General features: G+C 33.9%; 1 protein-coding gene and 1 pseudogene across 1 annotated transcript in view; both read right to left on the reverse strand.

The window, feature by feature from the left end:
- The window catches only part of DPYD (dihydropyrimidine dehydrogenase), an 820949-nt gene that overhangs the window by 689563 nt on the left and 109304 nt on the right, over window positions 1-22082 (reverse strand). The window contains exon 3 of the mRNA XM_060090168.1: window positions 20059-20141. Within this exon, the coding sequence (XP_059946151.1) occupies window positions 20059-20141 (83 nt within the window). The remainder of the gene's footprint in view (window positions 1-20058; window positions 20142-22082) is intronic.
- LOC132480974 (cytochrome c-like) lies at window positions 12654-13011 on the reverse strand (annotated as a pseudogene).

The raw sequence follows: 22082 nt of genomic DNA on the forward strand, positions 1-22082 counted from the left end.
GAGCATCTTTTCATGTGCCTTTTGGCCAACTGTCTGTCTTCCTTGGAGGGATGTCTATTTAGGTCTTCTGCTTATTTTTGAATTGGGTTTTTTGTTTTTTTGATATTTAGCTGTATGTGCTGTTTGTATATTTTGGAAATTAATCCCTTGTCAGTCACATCATTTGCAAATATCTTCTCCCATTCTGTAGGTTGTCTTTTTGTTTCGTTCATGGTTTCCTTTGCTGTGCAAAAGCTTTTAAGTTTAATTAAGCCCCATTTGTTTACTTTGTTTTTATTTCCATTACTCTAGGAGACAGATCCAAAAATATACTGCTGCAATTTATGTCAAAGAGTGTCTTGCCAATGTTTTCCTCTAGGAGTTTTATTGCATCCAGTCTTACACTTAGGTCTTTAATCCATTTTGAATTTATATTTGTGTATGGTGCTACAGAATGTTCTAATTTCATTCTTTTACATGTAGCTGTCCAGTTTTCCCAGCACCACTTATTAAAGAGACTTTTCTCCATTGTATATTCTTGCCTTTTTTGTCATAGATTGACCATTAATTGATTAATTAATTGACTGAACATTAATCAATATATTACCACTTTTATTCAACATAATATTAGCCACAGCAATCAGAGAAGAAAAAGAGATAAAAGGGATCCAAACTGGAAAAGAAGGAAAACTGTCACTGTTTGTGGATGACATGATACTATATACAGAAAATCCTAAAGACACTACCAGAAAACTTATTAGAGCTCATCGATGGATTCAGTAAAGTTGCAGGATAAAAAATTAATACACAGAAATCTGTTGCATTACTATACACTAACAATGAAAGATCAGAAGGATAAATTAAGGAAACAATCCCATTTACCATCACATCAAAAAGAATAAAATACCTATGAATAAACCTACCTGAGAAGGCAAAAGACCTGCACTCTGAAAACTATGACACTGATGAAAGCAATCAAAGAAGACACAAACAGGGCTTCCCTGGTGGTGCAGTGGTTGAGAGTCCGCCTGCCGATGCAGGGGACACGGGCTCATGCCCCGGTCTGGGAAGATCCCACATGCCGCAGAGCGGCTGGGCCCGTGAGCCATGGCCGCTGAGCCTGCACGTCCAGAGCCTGTGCTCCGCAATGGGAGAGGCCACAACAGTGAGAGGCCCGCGTACCACAAAAAAAAAAAAAAAAAAAAAAAAAGATACAAACAGATGGAAAGATATACTATGGAAGAATCAATATTTTAAAAATGATCATACTATCCAAGGCAATCTACAGATTCAATGCAATCCCCATCAAACTACCACTGGCATTTTTCACAAAACTAGAACAAAAGATTTTTACTTTTGTACAGAAACACAAAAGAACCCCAAACACCAAAGCCATCTTGATAGGAAAACATGGAGCTGGAGGAATCAGGCTCCCTGATCTCATACTATGCTACAAAGCTACAGTCATAAAAATAGCATGGTACTGGAAAAAAAAATACACAGATCAATGAAACAGGATAGAAAGCCCAGAAATAAACCCACTCACCTATGGTCAATTAATCTTTTTTCCAAATATAGTAAAAATGGTAAGGGTACTTTAGTTTTGTAATAAACTGTGAAACTGTCTTCCAAAGTGTCTGTAAACTTTCCCCTAAATTATGCTTTAATTGCATCTGACATATTTTGAAGTTTTATTTTCATTATTATTCAAAATGTTTTTTAAAATTTCCCCTGTGATTTCTCCTCTGAACCATGGTTATTCTTAAATTTGTTGTTTAATTTCTAAATAGTTAGGCCACTGTAAGTAAGTGGCTGGAAGTAAGCAAGAGAGAAATTGGCTGGAAGTAAGTAAGAGGGAAATTGAGTCACAAAATATAAGGTCAGAGAATCAGTCAAGAGAATCTGAAATACAAGGGGTATTGTAGGAATTTTCCCTTTTACTTTAGGTGAGGTAGGAAGCCAATGAGGGGTTTTGATCAGAGGAGAAATATGATCTGACAAATTAATAAGGTCATTCTAGCTGCTGTGTGGAGAACAGACTTTATGGAGCCCATTTGGAAGTATAGTCCTCAACCTTGGCTGCATTCTGGAATCACCTGAGATGCTTTAAAAATACTGATGCTAACTAAAGTCTCCACAACACACACACACACACACACACACACTTCTCACTTAATTGGTCTGGAGTTTGGCTTAAAAATTGGAAGTTTTTAAACTTCCCTTGTCCCCATGGTGATTCCAATGTACATTCAAGGTTCAGAACTACTGAGTTTGAACATTCTGAATATATTTTCTGAGGAATTCTAATAGAGTGCAGAGTATGGGAAAAATGAAGAATAAAAAGTGTCAAGAATGACCCACTTGTTTGGCTAGCCTGACTTCTGGTAAACTACAAGGTGAATTAGTGGTAATGGAGAGGTCTAGGTTGGCTGAGGTTCCTTTCATGTACCATATTCCCAAAAACTGTGCACCACAGTGGTTTCCCATTTATGTCTTCACCTTTTCTCTTAGCCTATAGTCTCCTAGCCCTTCTTCAGAGCTCAGCTCAATTAACTCCCTTGGGGAATCTTCCTTGTCAAATCATCCTATAATCTACACTCTTACCAATACAATTCTCCTTTGGAGAATTATCTTAGTTACAATTAAATATACATTTATGTGGTTATTTGATAAATGCCTACCTCTTCTCTCATTACACTATGATGATAAAGCTCATGAAAATTTGCTCAAGATTGTAACTCTCGTGCCCGATTGTGCTTTGCACACTTAAGAATTTAATGGGGCTTCCCTGGTGGCGCAGGGCTTCCCTGGTGGTGCAGTGGTTGAGAGTCCGCCTGCCGATGCAGGGGACTCGGGTTCGTGCCCTGGTCTGGGAGGATCCCACATGCCGTGGAGCGGCTAGGCCCGTGAGCCATGGCCGCTGAGCCTGTGCGTCCAGAGCCTGTGCTCTGCAACAGGAGAGGCCACAACAGTGAGAGGCCCGCGTACCACAAAAAAAAAAAAAAAAAAAAAAGAATTTAATGAATATTTGAACCATGTCTAAGAGTAGCTATCTCCACAAACTTTCAATGTCATTGTGTTTTCAGTGGCCTTGTATCTATTATACTAGAATCACCCTTTTAGATATAAATGCTAGTAGAGTTCACAAATACATACATTTCTCAAAACAATAAAAAAATTAGTGTAATAACAAAGCCCTCTTTCTTATTCAAATCTGCTAAAATGCCACAGATGAGATTTGAGACTCTTGTATGTAAAGTATAACTTCACTCTTTTTTTTTTTTTGATCAGTGTTGAATTTTTATTTCAGAAAAACACCAAAAGAAAAGTTATTGAGTGGAGTATGTTAAAATTATCCTTTTCTTAAAATTAATTTTTATTGGAGTATATTTGATTTAAAATGTTGTGTTAGTTTCTGTTGTACAGCAAATTGAAACAGTTAAACACATACATATATCTACTCTTTTTTAGATTCTATTCCCATATAGGTCATTACAGAGTACAGAGTAGAGTTCCCTGTGCTATACAGTAGGTCCTTATTAGTTATCTATTTTATATACATAGCAGTGTGTATATGTCAATCCCAATCTCCCAATTTGTCCCTCCCCCCACTTTCCCCTTTGGTAACCATAAGTTTGTTTTCTACATCTGTGGTTCTATTTCTGTTTTGTAAATAGGTTCGTTTGTACCACTTTTTTTAGATTCCACAGATAAACAATATCAAATGATATTTGTCTTTGTCTGACTTACTTCACTCAGTATGACAATCTCTAGGTCCATCCATGTCACTGCAGTGGCATTATTTCATTGTTTTCTATGACTGAGTAATATTCCATCGTATATATGTACCACAACTTCTTTACCCTAACTTCATTCTTAAAATTCTATAAATTGTACTATCAATTAGTATATTTAATTACACTCCAATATACACACAAAATTTTTAAATTCTATTAGAAAACATAACCATGTTACAAATATATATATATAACTTATCCTAAATTATAATCTCAAATTATAAATTGAAATTCAAATTTTATGTTAAGGCTCACTGTAATTCTTGCTACAGATAGTCCTAATAAATCCTAATACCATTTAATTTCCAATCTAATATAAAGAGCCTGAGGTTACTAATTTAAAGAAATTAATTAAAACCACAAATAAACACCTGATACATCTATATTTCAAGAATAGCAGTCAAGATCAAAAACTGAGTATATAAACTGAAATTTAAAAAACCAATACAAGGAAATCATCCCTTGCTGATGGTTACTTGTTTTCTTATCAATAACCTCCTAACTGTGACCGTTTCTAGGGTTTTATTTTATTCTAGGGTTTCTATTGCTCCTCACCACTGGTTTTGTTTTAATCTTCTCTTATGATTTTAAAATTAATAAATACATGTTAATGACTTACAAAATGTTCTGCACATCCCTGGATTCTATTTAAACACTTTATACAAGCCATCCCTTTTACCGGGAGTCCTACCCCAAGGCACTATGCTCTGAATGCAGAGGTTGAGGGCAGTTCACCCCTCGACTCTGGCACCCAGCCCACACTTGGTATTTGGCAGGCCCCATAATTGCACTGATTTGAATAATCAAGAATAGAAAAAGGCTTGCCTACTTTTGTTTTTAGGAAACATATATGATAACTACAATGACTTCTAAGCACAAGATAAACCTGGAATGTGATAAGACATTCAAAGATATTCAATTGAATTATGCTACAAGGAACATGTAAGTGTGACTCTGTGTGTGTGTGTGTGTGTGTGTGTGTGTGTGTGTGTGATATATATGTTGTGTGTGTGTATTTAATAGTTATATGTTTTCAAACACCGAGGGTTTCTTTCCAAAGTGCGTTTTAAAACCTGAGTACTGTAACATTAACAGATGAGCCTGGATTGAGTCAAGTCCAAATAATCTACCATGTTACATACTTATGAGGATATAAAATATAAAACTTAAGTTAAGGAATGTATTCATATCCTAAATAGACTGTTTGGAAATTTGTGTAAATATACTACTTCTGTGCAACATCATATATAAAATGTATTTATTGTTACATATAAGCAGATAAAAATAATAATAAGAGGCATACAATAATTTAGCATGTTTAGATAATCTTAAGCTTGCTCATATATTTATAGATTGCAAATAGTATGTATTAGTATTGATATAGTCAAGATATCTTTCTGGAATAACTATATCATCTATAGAAATATATGGAACAAAAATATTTATCATGACCCTTAAAAGCAGGTAAATATTTTGGTGGAAGTGCTGAAAGAACAATCAATTCTCTAAAAATTTCAAGTGAGCAGAATAATCCTGAAGAAATATGAATTGCAAGACAAGTCCTGTATTACTACCAAATAAAAATAGACTTTCATTTTAATGGAATGACTGAACCTAAGCAATGATTCTCAGGCTTCAATTAATGCTTCTAACTGGCTCAAACTTGCTACCCAATGATTTTTAATTATTTAATATATTTTACTCATATGCAATCATTTAACTATAATCATATGTCAAAACTAGTAATTTATTTCTTTACAATGAAAAAATTTCTTACCCTTGTTTCACTATTAAAAAGAAAAAATCTGATTCCTCAAACAGCTTTTTCATCCAAACTGTTTAAATTTCAACACAGTTCTTAGCCCTGGGTGAGAAATGTCTCAAGCAATATTCACTTACAGAATATGAAATTATAAGCAACATCTAAGTGGATGAAGGAAGAAATGAAATATGGAGGAAAAATATGACAATGACAAATATAATACCAGTAAGTAATTTAACCTTATTGTAAATCATTTTTCTTACCCATCTTAAAAAAAAAAAAAAAAAAAGAAAGATTGCTCTAAACTCTCCTCAAAGATAGAGGGAGATACTGGCAGGATAACTGGTTTGTAAACACAGCACAGATATCGACTAAAGGTATCACCTATGATGTCCAATGACAGACACCCATTTCCACTAAAACTTGATGGAAGTTGATGTTATGGAAGACTTCTGAATAAAATGACTACTATTATTTATTCTATTTGCCAGCCAAAGTAATGGCCCTTAAAATGGGTGAGAACTATAGGGCTAAAAGTTAGGACATGTACTAAATTAACTAAATTTCTTAGGAGGTTTCTTGGAAGATATTAGGAAGGTTGAAATTTAAACATCAGGAGCATTTTTTTTAAGAGTACAGAGTATACCATATGGCCTCTCATTGAATCCTAGAAAAAACTTCTTTGTGCACTAAGAAAAAGATTTATTCATGATTCACTGATTTATTAAGTAAATATTGATTGATTAAATTTTAAAATAGAGGCAATTCCTCAGAGAGTCCCACGGGTACAAAACTTTATAAAGGAGTTAAATAGACAAAAAACACATCACAATGAATATTTTCCAATAAATATCAGCTATCATGTATGTACTTTAGTAGATGCCATGATTCTTCATTCATTTATAAAAATAATTGATAAACTATAATATCACAACATTGAATTTTCATAGGTACCTCATTGTGGTTAACTAGTGTCAAACCGGAGAGTAACATTATACTGTTTCATAATGTACATGGTTCTTCAACCACAAGCATAACAGATAAATGCTCACTGATTCAGCGGCATTGACATGGATACCTCAAGTTGGCTGCATATTTGTGATTTTAAAATTGCAACCGACGATTTAATTCTTAATCATGCCTGTTCACTTGCATGAGTAATCTAGGAAATGTAACTTATTCAATTTCAAGAAACAGCCCAGAAACTAGGAGATATGACACCTCAGTAAATGTTCTAAGTCACACTTATTAATAACATTGGAAGAGCTTCATAGTATTTTTACTATTAATCAGAGAAAATCACAAATTCATAATATATGTACCAAACAATTCTTTGAAATTTATTTTAATTGGTTTATGTCAAATTTGCTCTTAACGAGGGGTCAGTGAACTATGACCCATGGGACAAATCCAGCTGGCTGCCAATTTCCATAAATAAAATTTCATTAGAACACAGCCACAACAATGCAGCCACACCCGTTGGATGATATATTGTCTATGTGGGTGCATTTGCACTATACCAGCACAACTGAATAGTACCAATTAGAGACCATATGACCCAGAAAGCTGAAGATACTATCCAGACTTCTACATAAACTGTTTGCTTACTTCTGCTTTAGACTATCAAATTACCATGTTCTGTTTATTGAAGCAACAAATTCAGAAAAAGTAAATCTAACCAGTTAGCTATCTTCACCAGTTGTCAGAATGGGACATATTTTTTCTTCCCAAAAAATAGAGTAAACACAAACACTCTCGATGGATAGAATTCATTATACATCACAATAACCTGTAGAAATAATAGATAAGAAAGGGTAGAAATTTTCTTTTAAATGTAGTGTGCTGATATATGAGAAATGGTAAATAGAAAAACTAAACTGCAATGTATATCTTCTAGAAGAGAAGACTATTACAGAAAAAAAATAGAATCAGCTATTGTGTTATATGTGGAATGAACCTAAATTAATTAGAATGAGCAATAACAAAATATACCAATGTACTTATAAACAATAATGAATTATCTATAAACCCATTCTATTATTCTTCTTAAGTTGTAGAAAATGCCAAATATAATTACAAAATACATATTCAAAACATGTAAACCACTAATTTTCCACTTGTAAAAGCCTGATTCAAAAAGCAATTTACTTTATGGTTTACTTAAGCTTTGTAACTACATTAAAATATGATAGTATATACACAACAGCTTGTTAACAGGATTATCATAACATTACAATCATAATGTGGCACTTCAATTATGGATACTTAAAATTAAAGCTAATCCTCACAGTACCAATTTTTATCTCCTAAATAATTTTAGCTATTAGCTGCTCATTCAAAGTCTGTATCTAAAATGATAAGCATTCTAGAGTAAGACAGCTCTCTGTACTTTTCTTTGGTAGCAAAACAAAGGCTGTATCCTTTCTCTGTAGTCTTTAACACACAATCTTTTGCTACTAAGGGAAAAATGCAATTTTTTTTACCTTAGTTAAATACTATCTATTTATGTTGTTGCTAATGTTGTTGTTTTAAATAGTAACTTCTAATATAATAATACATATTTTCTGTTTTGGTTTTATCATTCTAAATGTATCAAGTGGTCATAAAATAGCAGTTACAATATTAATTTGATTTTTTTCTGTAAATAGTTCTTTTAAGAAAATATTGTCTAGTTACACAGTGGGCACCAGGTTGAAAGAACCAATGCTCAGATTAATGAATATGATAATGCGTTTTATAAGTATATAACTGCATCAAGTCATGCCTGATTTACTTGTGCTGTTGTTTCCCAAAATTTATAATTAATAAGTATGCAATCATTTCTAACATTCAAGTACTAATTAAAGTTCAAAGTAGAGGGCTTCCCTGGTGGCGCAGTGGTTGGGAGTCTGCCTGCCAATGCAGAGGACACGGGTTCAAGCCCTGGTCTGAGAAGATCCCACATGCCGCGAAGCAACTAAGCCCGTGTGCCACAACTACTGACCCTGTGCGTCTGGGGCCTGTGCTCTGCAACGGGAGAGGCCCCCGCTCTCTGCAACTGGAGAAAGCCCTCGCACAGAAACGAAGACCCAACACAGCCAAAAATAAATTATTTTTTTTTAAAAAGTTCAAAGTAGAGAAAAACAGTAAATTAACATAGCTCTTAATTCATATATACCAATTGCTACCAAATCCATAAATAATCCACAAGTATTAGGTATATATTTGGTTTTATTAAACATTAGTGAAAATATAGAACTTTTCTTCTACTTCCCATGAATGGTGAAAAAATTAAATTATCTTTGGCCCATTTGAAACTGAATGACAAATCTTGCTTTCACTCATCCCTGAAGTGAATGAAAGTAACATTCTTAAGTTACGCAGTAAACAGATAATACCAAATGTATGTGTGTGTGCATACACGTGTGCATATTTGCACACATATGTGTAAACTGTGTGTATACATATGTATTCATAGTACACAAATTACATTAACTTAATTACACGGAATATATAATCAAATGCAATTAATTACATATATTTTTACATAATTAATCATTTTCCTAATGCTTAACCTACGTTTTCTAAGCTGCATTTCAATAATGTTATTAAAGTAGTTCCATCATCATTATCTAGAAAAAGTGATGGTGTGCTTTTGTCTTTATATTTTATAAAATTTGAAGATATTCAGCCTTGTAGCCCTCTTTCTGTTAGGTGACACAAACCATAGACACGTGCTTATGTGCATAGTAGAGTTTGTGCCTCTCTCTAAGAGAAATGATAAAGATAAGATATTCTCCTCTGCATGGAAGAAAAGAGGATACTCTTGTAACCTGCTTACTGGGGGCGGAGGGTGGGGTGTGTTTTCCAGAGATTCCTGCTGATCCCTTTAGCGAAAAAAAAACTTGGAGAAATATAATTATTATAGGATCAAGAAATATGTTTAAAATAGGAAGCTTACGCATTGCTTCTGCATCCAATTTCACAGGTCAAACTTTGCATGTAGTTAAAACACACACATACACACACATGGGCATTTATAATTACCTTTATTTTTGTAAACTTTGAAAACAAAAATATGTTACTAATATTGAATATGTAATCACTGATCATTATATAACATATTCAGGACTTTAAACAATTTGTGTTTACTTTTCATACCATTAAACAACCTGATTTCATTAGAAATATTTTAATAATTTCTCATTTTATTTTATACTTCTCTTCAACACCACTTCAAATTTTCTCATGCCTTAGATTTGTTTTCTAAACTACTTATTCAATTCACTATTCATAAATATTTAGGTTTCCTTCTCTTCCCCCTCCTCTTTTTTTACCATTATAAAAGAATTTCATTGAAAGTTGTGCATAAAACTGTAATTCTAACAGATATGTCTAAAAAGCAAATGAATCTCCAAACTTCAAATGCTGTCAAGCTGCAAGATTTCCTTGACTGGGACAGGGAGATTCATATAGAGATAGAAATAAAGATAGAAATTAATAGAGATAGAGTACATATATGTGGACATATATATATATATATATATACACACAAACACACATTTCTGCATGTTATATATATACATATATATATATGTATATATATATATATATATATATATATACACATACACACACAGATTTATCTACAAATGTAAGGTTAAGTAGGATAGTGATAATATTCTTATCTTCAAGTCTTATTCAGATGGCCAAATTACTCATAAGACAGTCTTTTTTTTTTTTTTTTTTTGCGATACGCGGGCCTCTCACTGCTGTGGCCTCTCCCGTTGCGGAGCACAGGCTCCGGACGCGCAGGCTCAGCAGCCATGGCTCACGGGCCCAGCCGCTCCGTGGCATGTGGGATCCTCGCGGACCGGGGCACGAACCCGTGTCCCCTGCATCGGCAGGCGGACTCGCAACCACTGCGCCACCAGGGAAGCCCAGAGACAGTCTTTTACTTCAATTCATGTGGAAGTACCAGTTAAAGAAATACCAGTGTAGTTTAACCATTATGCTTAGCAAGGGATGCAAAATTAATATAACTAAAACAATAAGCAACTAAAACAATATCTAGGTACCAGGAGTAACACATCCCTTAGATCAGATGGCAAACAGCCTCAGTACCACTAGATATTAACAGAGGAACGAAATTAAAGTTGTATTTTGTAAACTAACACATCTAGAAGGGAAAAACTGAAAAATACTTATTTTTAATGTCTTTGAATCTCTTTTCAGACCTCACTCTTTCAATGAAAAGTTTAGATTGCTATTTATATTCCTTCTACCTCTCAAAGTCTAAAGTAAAGCAATAGCTTTAAAGGATTTTTACCTTTCGACTTAAATGATATTTAAAATGTACTGTATCTCTTAAAATTATTTTCCTAATTTACATAGTTATACTTTCAGTTTTAACTCTGGATACATGGCAGGGTTTATGTACACCTACAATTACTATTACACGCACCAGAAAAAAAGCCAAGAATATAAACTGTGCAACTCAACATCACCATCTAGTGACAGAATTCCTAACACGTGACAAAGCTGAGCAAAAAGGAATAGATTTCAGAGATATAATGTCCTGGTAGTTTACCTTTAGAATAATCACCTAAATGTAACAGCTCTCACTGAATATGTATGGCTCTACATATAAAATACTAACCCTTAATCGGCTATGTCTGTACTCTAAAATGTAATTTATATTCTCACCATCGAGGTATATCCACAGATCTCACCAATCTATATTTTTGTGTATTAAGTCATTATCAGAAAGCTTCATATAGTTGTTTACATTTTTTTCTTAATGAACTATATTCTATATGTAACTTTTCTTTCAGATTTTGACACCCCATTTTCTTAAGTTATTCAACTGAAGTACCTTCCAATTTCATTATTTCTACTACACATGGCCCACTACTTCCTTGGGAAGTAAAAAGGTGACAGAGACACCACGTTTTTTAAAAAGGTCCCACTTTTCCCCTTGATGTTTAGAAATGATTACAGGGGCTATGACAGGTGCAAAATATAATACAGTAATCAAATCACTTTGGTATGATAAGAGGGTTGAATTGGCAGAGATAAGGGGAAAAAATGAAAAGAAATGGAGAATTTCACCTCTAAATTCACTCTTATCATACTATAGACAGAGATTTCACCTGGAGATGATACATATTTTTCTGTCCTTAAAATTTTTTCATGTCATCATTTTCAGAAATCCTGTACAGTATTTCCACACAGCCATGGAACTACAATGGACTCTATAAGTTAGACAAAAAATATTCCCTCTGGCATTCTACATTCTAAGACCACACCGAAGTTTTCCAGTCAATTCCATTATGTATGACATATGTAATTTATTTGAAATAAGCACTATACACCATTCAATAGAAATAATGTATACAAACATTGTAATACTTTGTATCTTCATTTTCTTAATGTTTCATAAATTACAAAGCATTCTCCCTACATTATTGTTGTTCTTCATATCAATCCTATTAAGTTTTTTATCCTATCTTACAAAAAAGACTAAAAAAGACTAATTTATCTAAAATCACAGTTGGAGGCTAAAATCTGATTTTTGCCACTTATCCTAGATTTTGTATCTTATTTTATTCTTCCCATTTTTCCTTCTTACTTCATTATTTTTCTTTTTTCTTTTTTTTTTTAGATGGAGAATTTTAATTAAATTGGCACAGTTAAAACCAAAAAAGGAAAGTGGACATTGTCAGTGTATCTTCAGCCCTTGCCTTAACGGGTGAATGAACACAACTTGAAACACAGGTGACTCTTGCTGGTCTAAGAGATAGTGAAGGGAGCTTCTCAATATTTAAATATATTAATATAACCAGTTATAGAAATCTAAATATAAAACCAATCTCCTATAGGGTTTGAGAAGGCATTCACCATATCCCTAAAAAGTTTAACATTCCTTATTCAAGTTTAATCATCTCTTTAGAAAGGGAAAACAGTGATAGTACTTGTTGAACCAGAATTACTATCAAAATTCAAAAAGCTGGCCATATTTATTTAGCCACAAGCCAATCTTATTTAAACCAGGACAGAAATATTACATCAGCCATTCATGATCTGAATTCTAATGTATGAGATCAATTTAAATATGGTACACATAAAAAGTCATGAGACATTTGTCTCATAATAAATAAGGCAGTGGCCAACTATTACTCATTAGTAGCTTTTTTGAGATAAGCTATCAAGTCTGGCTTTCTCCCTTCTTCTTAACGCCAGCGAAGATCATTTTTGTTCCAGGGATGTACTTCTTGGGATTCTCCAAATACTCCATCAGCGTCTCCTCTCCCCAGAGGTGATGCCTTCGTTCTTGTTGGCATCTGTGTAAGAGAATCCGACAGCCTGTCCTGTCTTTTGCCCAAACAGACCACGGAGATTTGGCCCGGTCTTGTGCTTGCCTCCCTTTTCCACAGTATGGCACTGGGCACACTTCTGAACAAAAATCTTCTTGTCCTTCTCGACATCACCCATTTTTAAATCGTTCTTTCTCCGTGCACGACTCAGAGGTTCCCGCTCGCAAGCCGAACATCCCGCTCTCTAATCCCAAGAACACGCCAGTCCGCGCCTATGTATCTCATTATTTTTCTAATCATTCATAATATGCTCCGATTATAGAAAATTTAGAACAGAAAATTATAAGCCTAAGAAATGTGTAAGCCCACCACTCAGATATAATAGCTATTTTGCTGTATTTTATTCCTATCTTTTTTCTCTTTATTCTTTATATTCAATGGAGATCATGTTCTACGTGCAATTTTGTTTCCTGGTATTTTTCAGTGAACATGATGATACTCGTGTCACTCAAAAACACTGTGTTAAAGATCATTTTAATATCCAGATATAACTAAATATGCCACAATTTACCATTATGTATATATATTTATTGATATACCATATATATTATTTTATATTCTAGAAACTTCATTTTCTTATTATTTCCTTAATTAGGTTCTATTCAGTTTGTTTATTGTTATATTTTATAATTTGAGAAACAGTTTCAGATTGTCCATAATTTCTATGTCTTGTGCATAGTATATTTCATGAAGTTAAATGTATATGAAAAGGGGTATGTTTGTTTCAAGGTTCTTAGTAATTATTGGTACACTCCCTTCCTTAAATGCAGAAGTAATTTCAATTCCTCTTGATCTCTGAGAATGGGACAATGGCTCTTACCAATCCATCTCCAGCACTCAAAAATCTCCTCCTCGCTGAACTGCAGTAACATCAATAACCAAGAATTAGTACTTTTTATGTAATTTATATTTTGCTTGCCATTAGAGTTGAATATTTTAAGGGTTTCTTAATCATACTTTGCCAATTAACCACTGAGCTCCTAAATTTTTTTGCATCTCTTACACTCATGGCAATACAGAACACTGATGTTGTCTTTAAATTTTGTGATTTTTTGCCATATAGAGAAGTTTTTTTTTGTTTTGTTTGTTTGTTTGTTTTTTGCGGTACGCAGGCCTCTCACTGTTGCGGTCTCTCCCATTGCGGAGCACAGGCTCTGGACGCGCAGGCTCAGCGGCCATGGCTCACGGACCTAGCCACTCCGTGGCATGTGGGATCTTCCCAGACCAGGGCACGGACCCATGCCCCCTGCATAGACAGGTGGACTCCCAACCACTGCGCCACCAGGGAAGCCCCAGAAGCTTTTTTTTTTTTTTTTTTTTTTTTTTGCTGTACGCGGGCCTCTCACTGCTGTGGCCTCTCCTGTTGCGGAGCACAGGCTCCGGACACACAGGCTCCGCGGCCATGGCTCGCGGGCCCAGCCGCTCCGCGGCATGTGGGATCTTCCGGGATCGGGGCACGAACCCGTGTCCCCTGCATCGGCAGGCAGACTCTCAACCACTGCGCCACCAGGGAAGCCCCCCAGAAGCTTTTTTAATGCAGTCAAAGCTTAGTTTTTTCCTCAACTACTTATTGGATTATTATCTCTTTCCCCATCCAAACCTCAGAGATAGTCACTTTCATAGTTTATTGGACTGTGGCTGTCTCATTTATTTATTTATCTCTTTAATATACACGAAACTTCCTTTAATACCTGTGAGATAAAAATATAAGGTGATTTCTTTTTTCTAAACAGCAAAACAACTGCCTCTTATACCATTTGCCGAACAATTCAACATGTCCTGGATGACTGGGGTACTCTAATATAACTACCTCATAGGATCTTCATAGAATAGGTAATACACAGAAAAGTTCACAAATTTCCATCTTTATCTTAAAACTGGCCATATTACTAAATTCTTTTATTAATTTCTAGATTGTTTTTGTTGTTAATTCCATAGAGGTTTCTACATACAAGTCATGTCTTTAGAAAATAATAGTCACCGTGTCTCCTCCATATCATATTTGTTAATTTTGGTTTTATATCCATTACTATGTTCTGATTCCAGTTTTACTCTTCATTTTTTGAGAGAGAGTGTGCATGATGTGTATGTGTGATGTGTGTGAACGTGGTTTAGCCTTACCCTAGACTCTCCTTTGATGATAATTCCATTGGTGAGAGAAAGGTGAATGTCATGTTAGCAACTCAAAAACATCCCTCTGGGGCGATGCTGTCCAAACCATAGCCACTAACCACATGCAACAATTTGCATTTAAATTAATAAAAATTAAATAAAATTAAACATTCAGTCCTTCAGTTACACTAGCCACAGTTCAAGTGCTCAGACACACCATATCAGAGTCCCAATTAATTCTGTTGGAGAAAGTTATTTAAAATTTTTAAATCCCAAAATATGTTTCTCTCTGACACACATTTTCCTAAACCAAGTATTTTCTTAGGCATCTGGTTAGACTCTCCTTTCTGATTCCATGCACTATCATTCGAAATCAGATGCTTTCCCATGGCTACAAATATCAAAATACTTAACAAATCCCAGGCTGCAACCTCCAGTCTTTTTCCTCAGTTGCAGAGTTGTATTTTCCTTTGCCTAATGCAAATTTACACATGAGTTTACCATAGCTATCTCAAATTCATCTGAAAATTAAAATCGTCTTACTTAATCCTCCTCTTCTTTTCTCTTTCCCTATCTCAATTAATGTATATCCAAATACTCAAAATAAAAACATCTGAGTTTAAACTTACACAGTGCTGTATGTCAATTATATCTCAATAAAACTGGAAGGGAAAAAAAAGTTGAATACAAAGTCAAAAAAATTTTTTGACTTGCCCTTGATAAATGTCCTTCTTCTTATTTTTTATCTTTATCAATAATTCAACAAATAATTATTAAGCACCTAATACGCTAATACTATGGTAAGGCTAAGAATACAAAGGAGAGGAAAATAGCAATCCTCTTACCCTCATGAGATTTACTATCTAGTAGGATACACAAATAAATTAGACTTTATTCTGAAAGCATAAGAAAACTTTAAAAGGTTTTAAACAGAGCAATAGAGACTAAATCAAGTTTTTAATATATTGAGGCTATTAAGTCACAGAGTCTCATCAGATCTACCTTCTAAATATTTCTAAATTTCTCAAACACACTCTCCTCTATTGACCTCTATACCCTTCTACCTTTATCTTAGTGGAGCCACTGATTTCTCTAGATCTCTCATTCCCTCCACTGTACCCTCTACTCTACTGCCAAAACAAACTTTTTTTTTTTTTTTTCTGCAGTACGCAGGCCTCTCACTGTTGTGGCCTCTCCTGTTGCGGAGCACAGGCTCCGGACGCGCAGGCTCAGCAGCCATGGCTCATGGGCCCAGCTGCTCCGCGGCATGTGGGATCTTCCCGGACCAGGGCACGAACCCGTGTCCCCTGCATCGGCAGGCGGACTCTCAACCACTGCGCCACCAGGGAAGTCCATAACAAACTTTTGAATTATTTTTTCCCAGTCTGGGTATGAGTTAAAACCTAATAAAATACTCGTTTCATTTAGCCAGCACATTCCAGAGTAGGCTGCAGCCCCTTACATGTTTTAAATAGCCGGCCACAGGTTCTCACATCCAGGATTAGATCCTCACATCTGGGATCAGGAAGAAATACCGGAGGGGTCTAAAATGATTCCTGAGCTGGGACACTGATGAAAGAACAGGTCCAAGACTGCATGGCAAAGACTGCCCACGAACAGGGATTGGATGAGATGACAGAGAACTGAGCAAGGGCAGAGACCTCTCTTTTTTGTTCTACGCTCATAGCAGTAGTAGAACCTTAATAAATAAGTAGGTAATACCCAACTTGATGATAAGGCCCGAACACAGCAGCCACAAAATGTCACTCTTCAGATTCAGTCCAGTTTTGCTCCAACTTCTCCAGACTACAGACACACTCAGGAGGAGGGTACCACTGTGGGTGCCCGGAGCCACCTGAGGGCTGCTGCAGAGGTTAAGTTAGTGAGAAAAAAAGGATGTTCTATAGCCAAGCTATGTCATGCCCATGGACTAAGAGAAAAAATGCCATGGCATTTTTGGGACCAGGGAAACAACTCAAGTACTGGGGCTCTGAGTCTTCACATCAGGCATTTGATTTTTGTATCTGTCTCCCCAACTAGGCCATTAGCCCCTTGAGGGCAGAGATTCCCTTATTCATATCTGTAACCCCATTACCTGGTGTATTACAGAAACACAATAAATGTTTATTAAATAAATTAATGATTGTATATATCCCCGCATTGTATTTTCTTACCCTATTAGAATTCTAAAAAGCTGTAAAATAATCTTCACGGTTTTATCAATATATTTAATCCTATCACCCCCTTCCTTAAAAACCACAATCACTCCTTGAAGTAATTTAAAGTATCTATCATGGCAAGCTACACTCTAGGTAACTGACCTCTAGAATATGGTAACAAACACATTTCCAACAAGCCTCCTGAGACCAGCCCCTGAGCTAACTGAAATTGTTGGCAAATTATTCATACCTGTCTCCCACTGCCCCCTCTCACACTCTGAAATTCTGAATAGTTCCCACCATCCCTGCCAACCTCGTACTGCTTTATTTATACCCAAGGATTCTTGGCATATAAGGAGAGATATTACTGACCAAATAATTCTGCCTATATGAGTTTTGCAGGAAAACATACATTCAAAAAAGCCTGAAAAAAATTTGCTCTACATCAGACCATTTTACTGTTCTTGAAATACATCTTGCACCTTTGTTCAATACCTTTCCCTCTACCTGTAAAACTGGCCATATTCAAGGCCTAGATCAAATTTCTTATCCTCTCCATGGTTTTCTTTGATTTGACACTCTTCATGTAAGACAAAAAAAATGATCATAGATGAGAGAACAATTAATTTTTGCCCCTTGATGCATTCTCCTTTTTATTCTATTAGTCACATAACATTATAACTTTTTGTTTATATGCTTCCATAGTCTCACATATGAAGAATGAGCTCCTGCTGTATTTTCTAAAGGCAAAACCCAGAAGTTTTTTAAAAAGTGCTAGGCCCACAGTACACTAAACTGTTGAATGCTTTTGGTAACAGGATTATTTAGTTGTGTTTGGTGAATCTAAAGATTATGAGTGTGTGTGTGTGTATGTGTAAAATATGCTGCCAATGTAAACAAAGTACATTAGAGAGCCAAGTGATTAAATGTTGATTTAAATTATCTAGCCTATTGCTTTATCTCATAGCATGGATGGTTGAGAGGTTATTCCAATCAGGTAATACTTGTTTTTCTCATTAATTCATCTCTACTTCTTAAAAAGCAGAATTTTCGAAAATGGCAAGTATTACAAAATTTGGCAGAATTTAATAATCTCTTCCAACGCAGTTCTCCCACAATTCAATTTGTTTTTTTCTTGATGATGAATTTTCTATACTAATTACATCCTTCCCTTGTTCATTGTATTTCCCTCACTCACATCCATTTTCATTCACATTGCCCCTTTGCAATTCTTTCTATGTTTTTGGCCTTTTATTCAAAGCTTCAGAGCTGGCATTCTCTTTGTCTTCCTGTGGGTCTATGGGTTTACTTCAAACTGAATAGATATAAAAATACAGAAAATAACTGTACAGTTCTAAATAAATATTGTTACGCTTAACATATTCAAAGTTATTATAATAAACATTTACAAAAATGATGTTTTCAATTTATACCTGTGGTAGTTTCAGGTAGAGAATAAAGAATATATTGAAAAACAGCAGTTCAGTCATAACTTCTGCATTGGCCTTTTCCACAATACATTTTACTCTTTATTTTAAATTTACGACTATTTTCAATAACTTTAACTTTCTGAGAATGTCCACTTGCATTGTATATAGATACAAATTCGCTATTGTGGACTCAGCTTTATTTTTCCCTCTTTTTTATTAGTAAAGACATTAACAATAAAATAGGCTCACTTGCTCCAGCTGGTAATTTCTCAATACTAGTAATATATTATTCCTGTTTTTGTGACATCATAATCATCTATATAGAAGTACCATGTATCTTTGTGTAGAAGCTACTGTTTCCATTAAATTTAATTACCTCCCCCTGTGGTTTTAAATAGAAGTGGCTTCAAAATGAGGGCAGCTTCTATTAAATTTAATTACTTTCCCCTGCTGCTTGCGTGGTAAAAGGGAGGTCACTAAATGAGAGCAGCTTCTAGCCTAAAGTATATGGTAACTGTGTGCCAGCAATAACAAAATTCTGCCCAAAATACCCTTCTAGGGAGCTTCATAGGTTTATCCTTTCTCCTATTTAAAATTTTTTCTTTAGCCTTAATTTAAGCCCTTAAAAAATGAGCATGGATAGAAGGAGATATATTTTAAAACTCAATTTTAGTTTCACAGGCTAAATCAAGGCAAATATACTATTTCTGTACAAATATATTGGGAATTATCCCACTCAAAGGTTCAAGCTCAGAACTTTTAAGATTAACATCATTTGTTGTCGTTTCTCCAGCTGTAAGGATGCTAAGTTTTATTCTTCACACATTTTCAATGTCTAGTAAAAGCCTTCATTGATTCTGATCAGATGGATTTAAAGACTGCTTCCTAAAAGTTATTAAAAAGGTATTAAGTTTAGGGAGATTTCAGAAAAATATTCAGAAATAGTAATGTTAAAAAGGAAAAAAAAGAAAATCCATCAGGTTCATTATAGACTGCTGTATTTGAAAAAAAGTTAATCTGTATGCTTTATAATAGTATGAAAACGTATATCAGTTTAAAAATACTATGGTATAATCCTATAAAATATTTTAGTTAAATATTAATTAGGAGAAAATACTACTCAGTTAAAACACCATTGTACTATTTATTTTTTTATACAGGCAGAATGTAGATGAACAACATTTCCATTCAATCACACAGTTTAGTATAAATATAAAACAAGACACCCCTTAAGCATTTTAAGTAACAAATTAAACATTTACATTTTTTACTGTGCACTGAGGCTTAACATTTATGCAGCTTCAAAACCAAAGTACAGCCTCAAGGGAAGTCTCTCCACTGACAAATTAATACCTTAGAGAACAGAGCTGAATGGTGGCAATGAACTCATTTGTTCCCCCAATAATGAAGAATGACTTTTTCTTTACCACATCTGTGACTGTTGCTATGGTGACCCAGACTTACCTCATTGCTTCTCGGAGAGCTCCTCGTTCACCAAGAGTCGTGTGCTTGATGTCATCAAAATTATTCTCCAGCTTCTCGCAATTCTGCAACATATTAGAAAAATGCATTAATCCTCCAACATCCTGAGATAAAATTATATCTATGCAATTATGTAAAATATAATTGATTATATTGATTATGGACTCAAAAATATGCACACCATTTTAATTGGGTAGGATTCATTAAAATTGACAGTGTGAATTCAACAGTAACAAAATAAAAACGTTTTATGATACAGCTGTCATAGAAGTCTTATCAATTTTTCAAAATTGGGTAAACAGAAGAAATGAGTATTATATAAAAGTAGTACAACTTCTAGAGTTTTGAGGTTTAAAAATTAGTTCTCTAAAATAATCAAGTATATCAAAGCCAACTGGAATTCAAAAGAAAGTCAATAAAGTTTGAAATTACAATAAATTGTATATGATTAATATCCAGTTCTAAAATATTAGTATTTACTGATATGGAAAGATAAAGTCCAGGCATAATATAATAATAAATGTTCAAACATTTTGAAATCAAAATTTTAAAATTAGATTTTTAAATAACAGTTATACAAATTGTTCACATATATATATATATATATATATATATATATGTATATATATTTGAAAATAAATAAGTCCAATCATTAAAATTAAGTGACATTACATCATGCTCTTAGCATTACTGGACTGAATTTTCTAAGAGTTTTTCTGTTTAATTTTAATTATGCTTTTATATGTAAATTTAACTTAATCTCACATGACCCTAATAAGTTATCAGAACATAATATATAGGATTAAATTTTAGCCTAAAAAATGTATCCATATGTATCTTTTGGCACATTAGATTTCATGTATTTAGGTAATAAAATAATTGGATTTAGCATTTTAGTTAATTTAACAGACAGTAAAACTAAATAAAATTTTAACATTAATGGGTTCTATTTTAAATTGTAAATAAGTATGCTGGATTTTACAAAAATACAGAATTTAGATTAATAATTTCCAATGTGTAAGAATTCATTGATTTAAAACTCATTGTTATATATACTATTATCTTACCTTGATATCTTTTTAGATCAGCCAAATTAAGGCAAAGATCCTTTTTAACACATAGTTATATGTTTTACAATGAAAATCTTGAATATTAGCAAAATGTATCTAAAATAATTTGAATTCTGAATAAAAGTCCTTTTTTGGATATGTAAGTTGCAAATATCTCCTGCTCTGTGTCTTGTCTTTTCACTTTTTAATAGTATCTTTTCATAAAGAGAATTTCTTATTTTTAAAGAGGCCCAATTTATTATTGCTTTAATTTATGGTTAGTGCTATTTGTGTCCTGTTTAAGAACTCTTTGATTTCCTCAAGGTTATAAATTTATTTTCCTATATTTTTCCCACAAAGCTTTATTACTTTGCATTTCATATTTAGATGTGTAATTCATCTGGGATTGATATTTGTGTATGTGTATAACAGAAAATCACACCATACAGGTCAGCAGTTAAATCAGTACTATTTATTGAAAAGGCCATAATTTCCCCAATTTAATTCATCTTTTCCATAAAGTAAGGCACGGTATACATAGGGTCTGTTTCTGGAGTCCATAATGGCCAACTGCTCAATTTCCTATACTTGTGCTAGTATCACACTGTTTTAATTACTTATATCTATAATAAATAAAGAACTCCTACAAGTAAATATGAAAAAAAACAGACAATTCAATGTAAAATGGGCAAAAGACTTACATAAACACTAGATAACAGAGACTATACAAATAACTAATTTAAAAGAATATGCTCAACAGCATTAGTCATGATAAAGATGCAAATTTTAAAAATGAAATATCACTACACACTTTGAAAATGTGTAAAATGAAAAAGATAGATGATACAAAAGTGGGTTTTTTTAGTACAAGAAGCAACTGAAGCACTGCTGGTGGAACTGTAATTTGTTAAAACCACTTGATAAAGCTTTTTGGTAGCACTTTCAAAAGCTGAACTT

The sequence above is a fragment of the Mesoplodon densirostris genome, chromosome 2 (genome assembly GCF_025265405.1).
Source record: "Mesoplodon densirostris isolate mMesDen1 chromosome 2, mMesDen1 primary haplotype, whole genome shotgun sequence".
Classification (NCBI taxonomy): domain Eukaryota; kingdom Metazoa; phylum Chordata; class Mammalia; order Artiodactyla; family Ziphiidae; genus Mesoplodon; species Mesoplodon densirostris.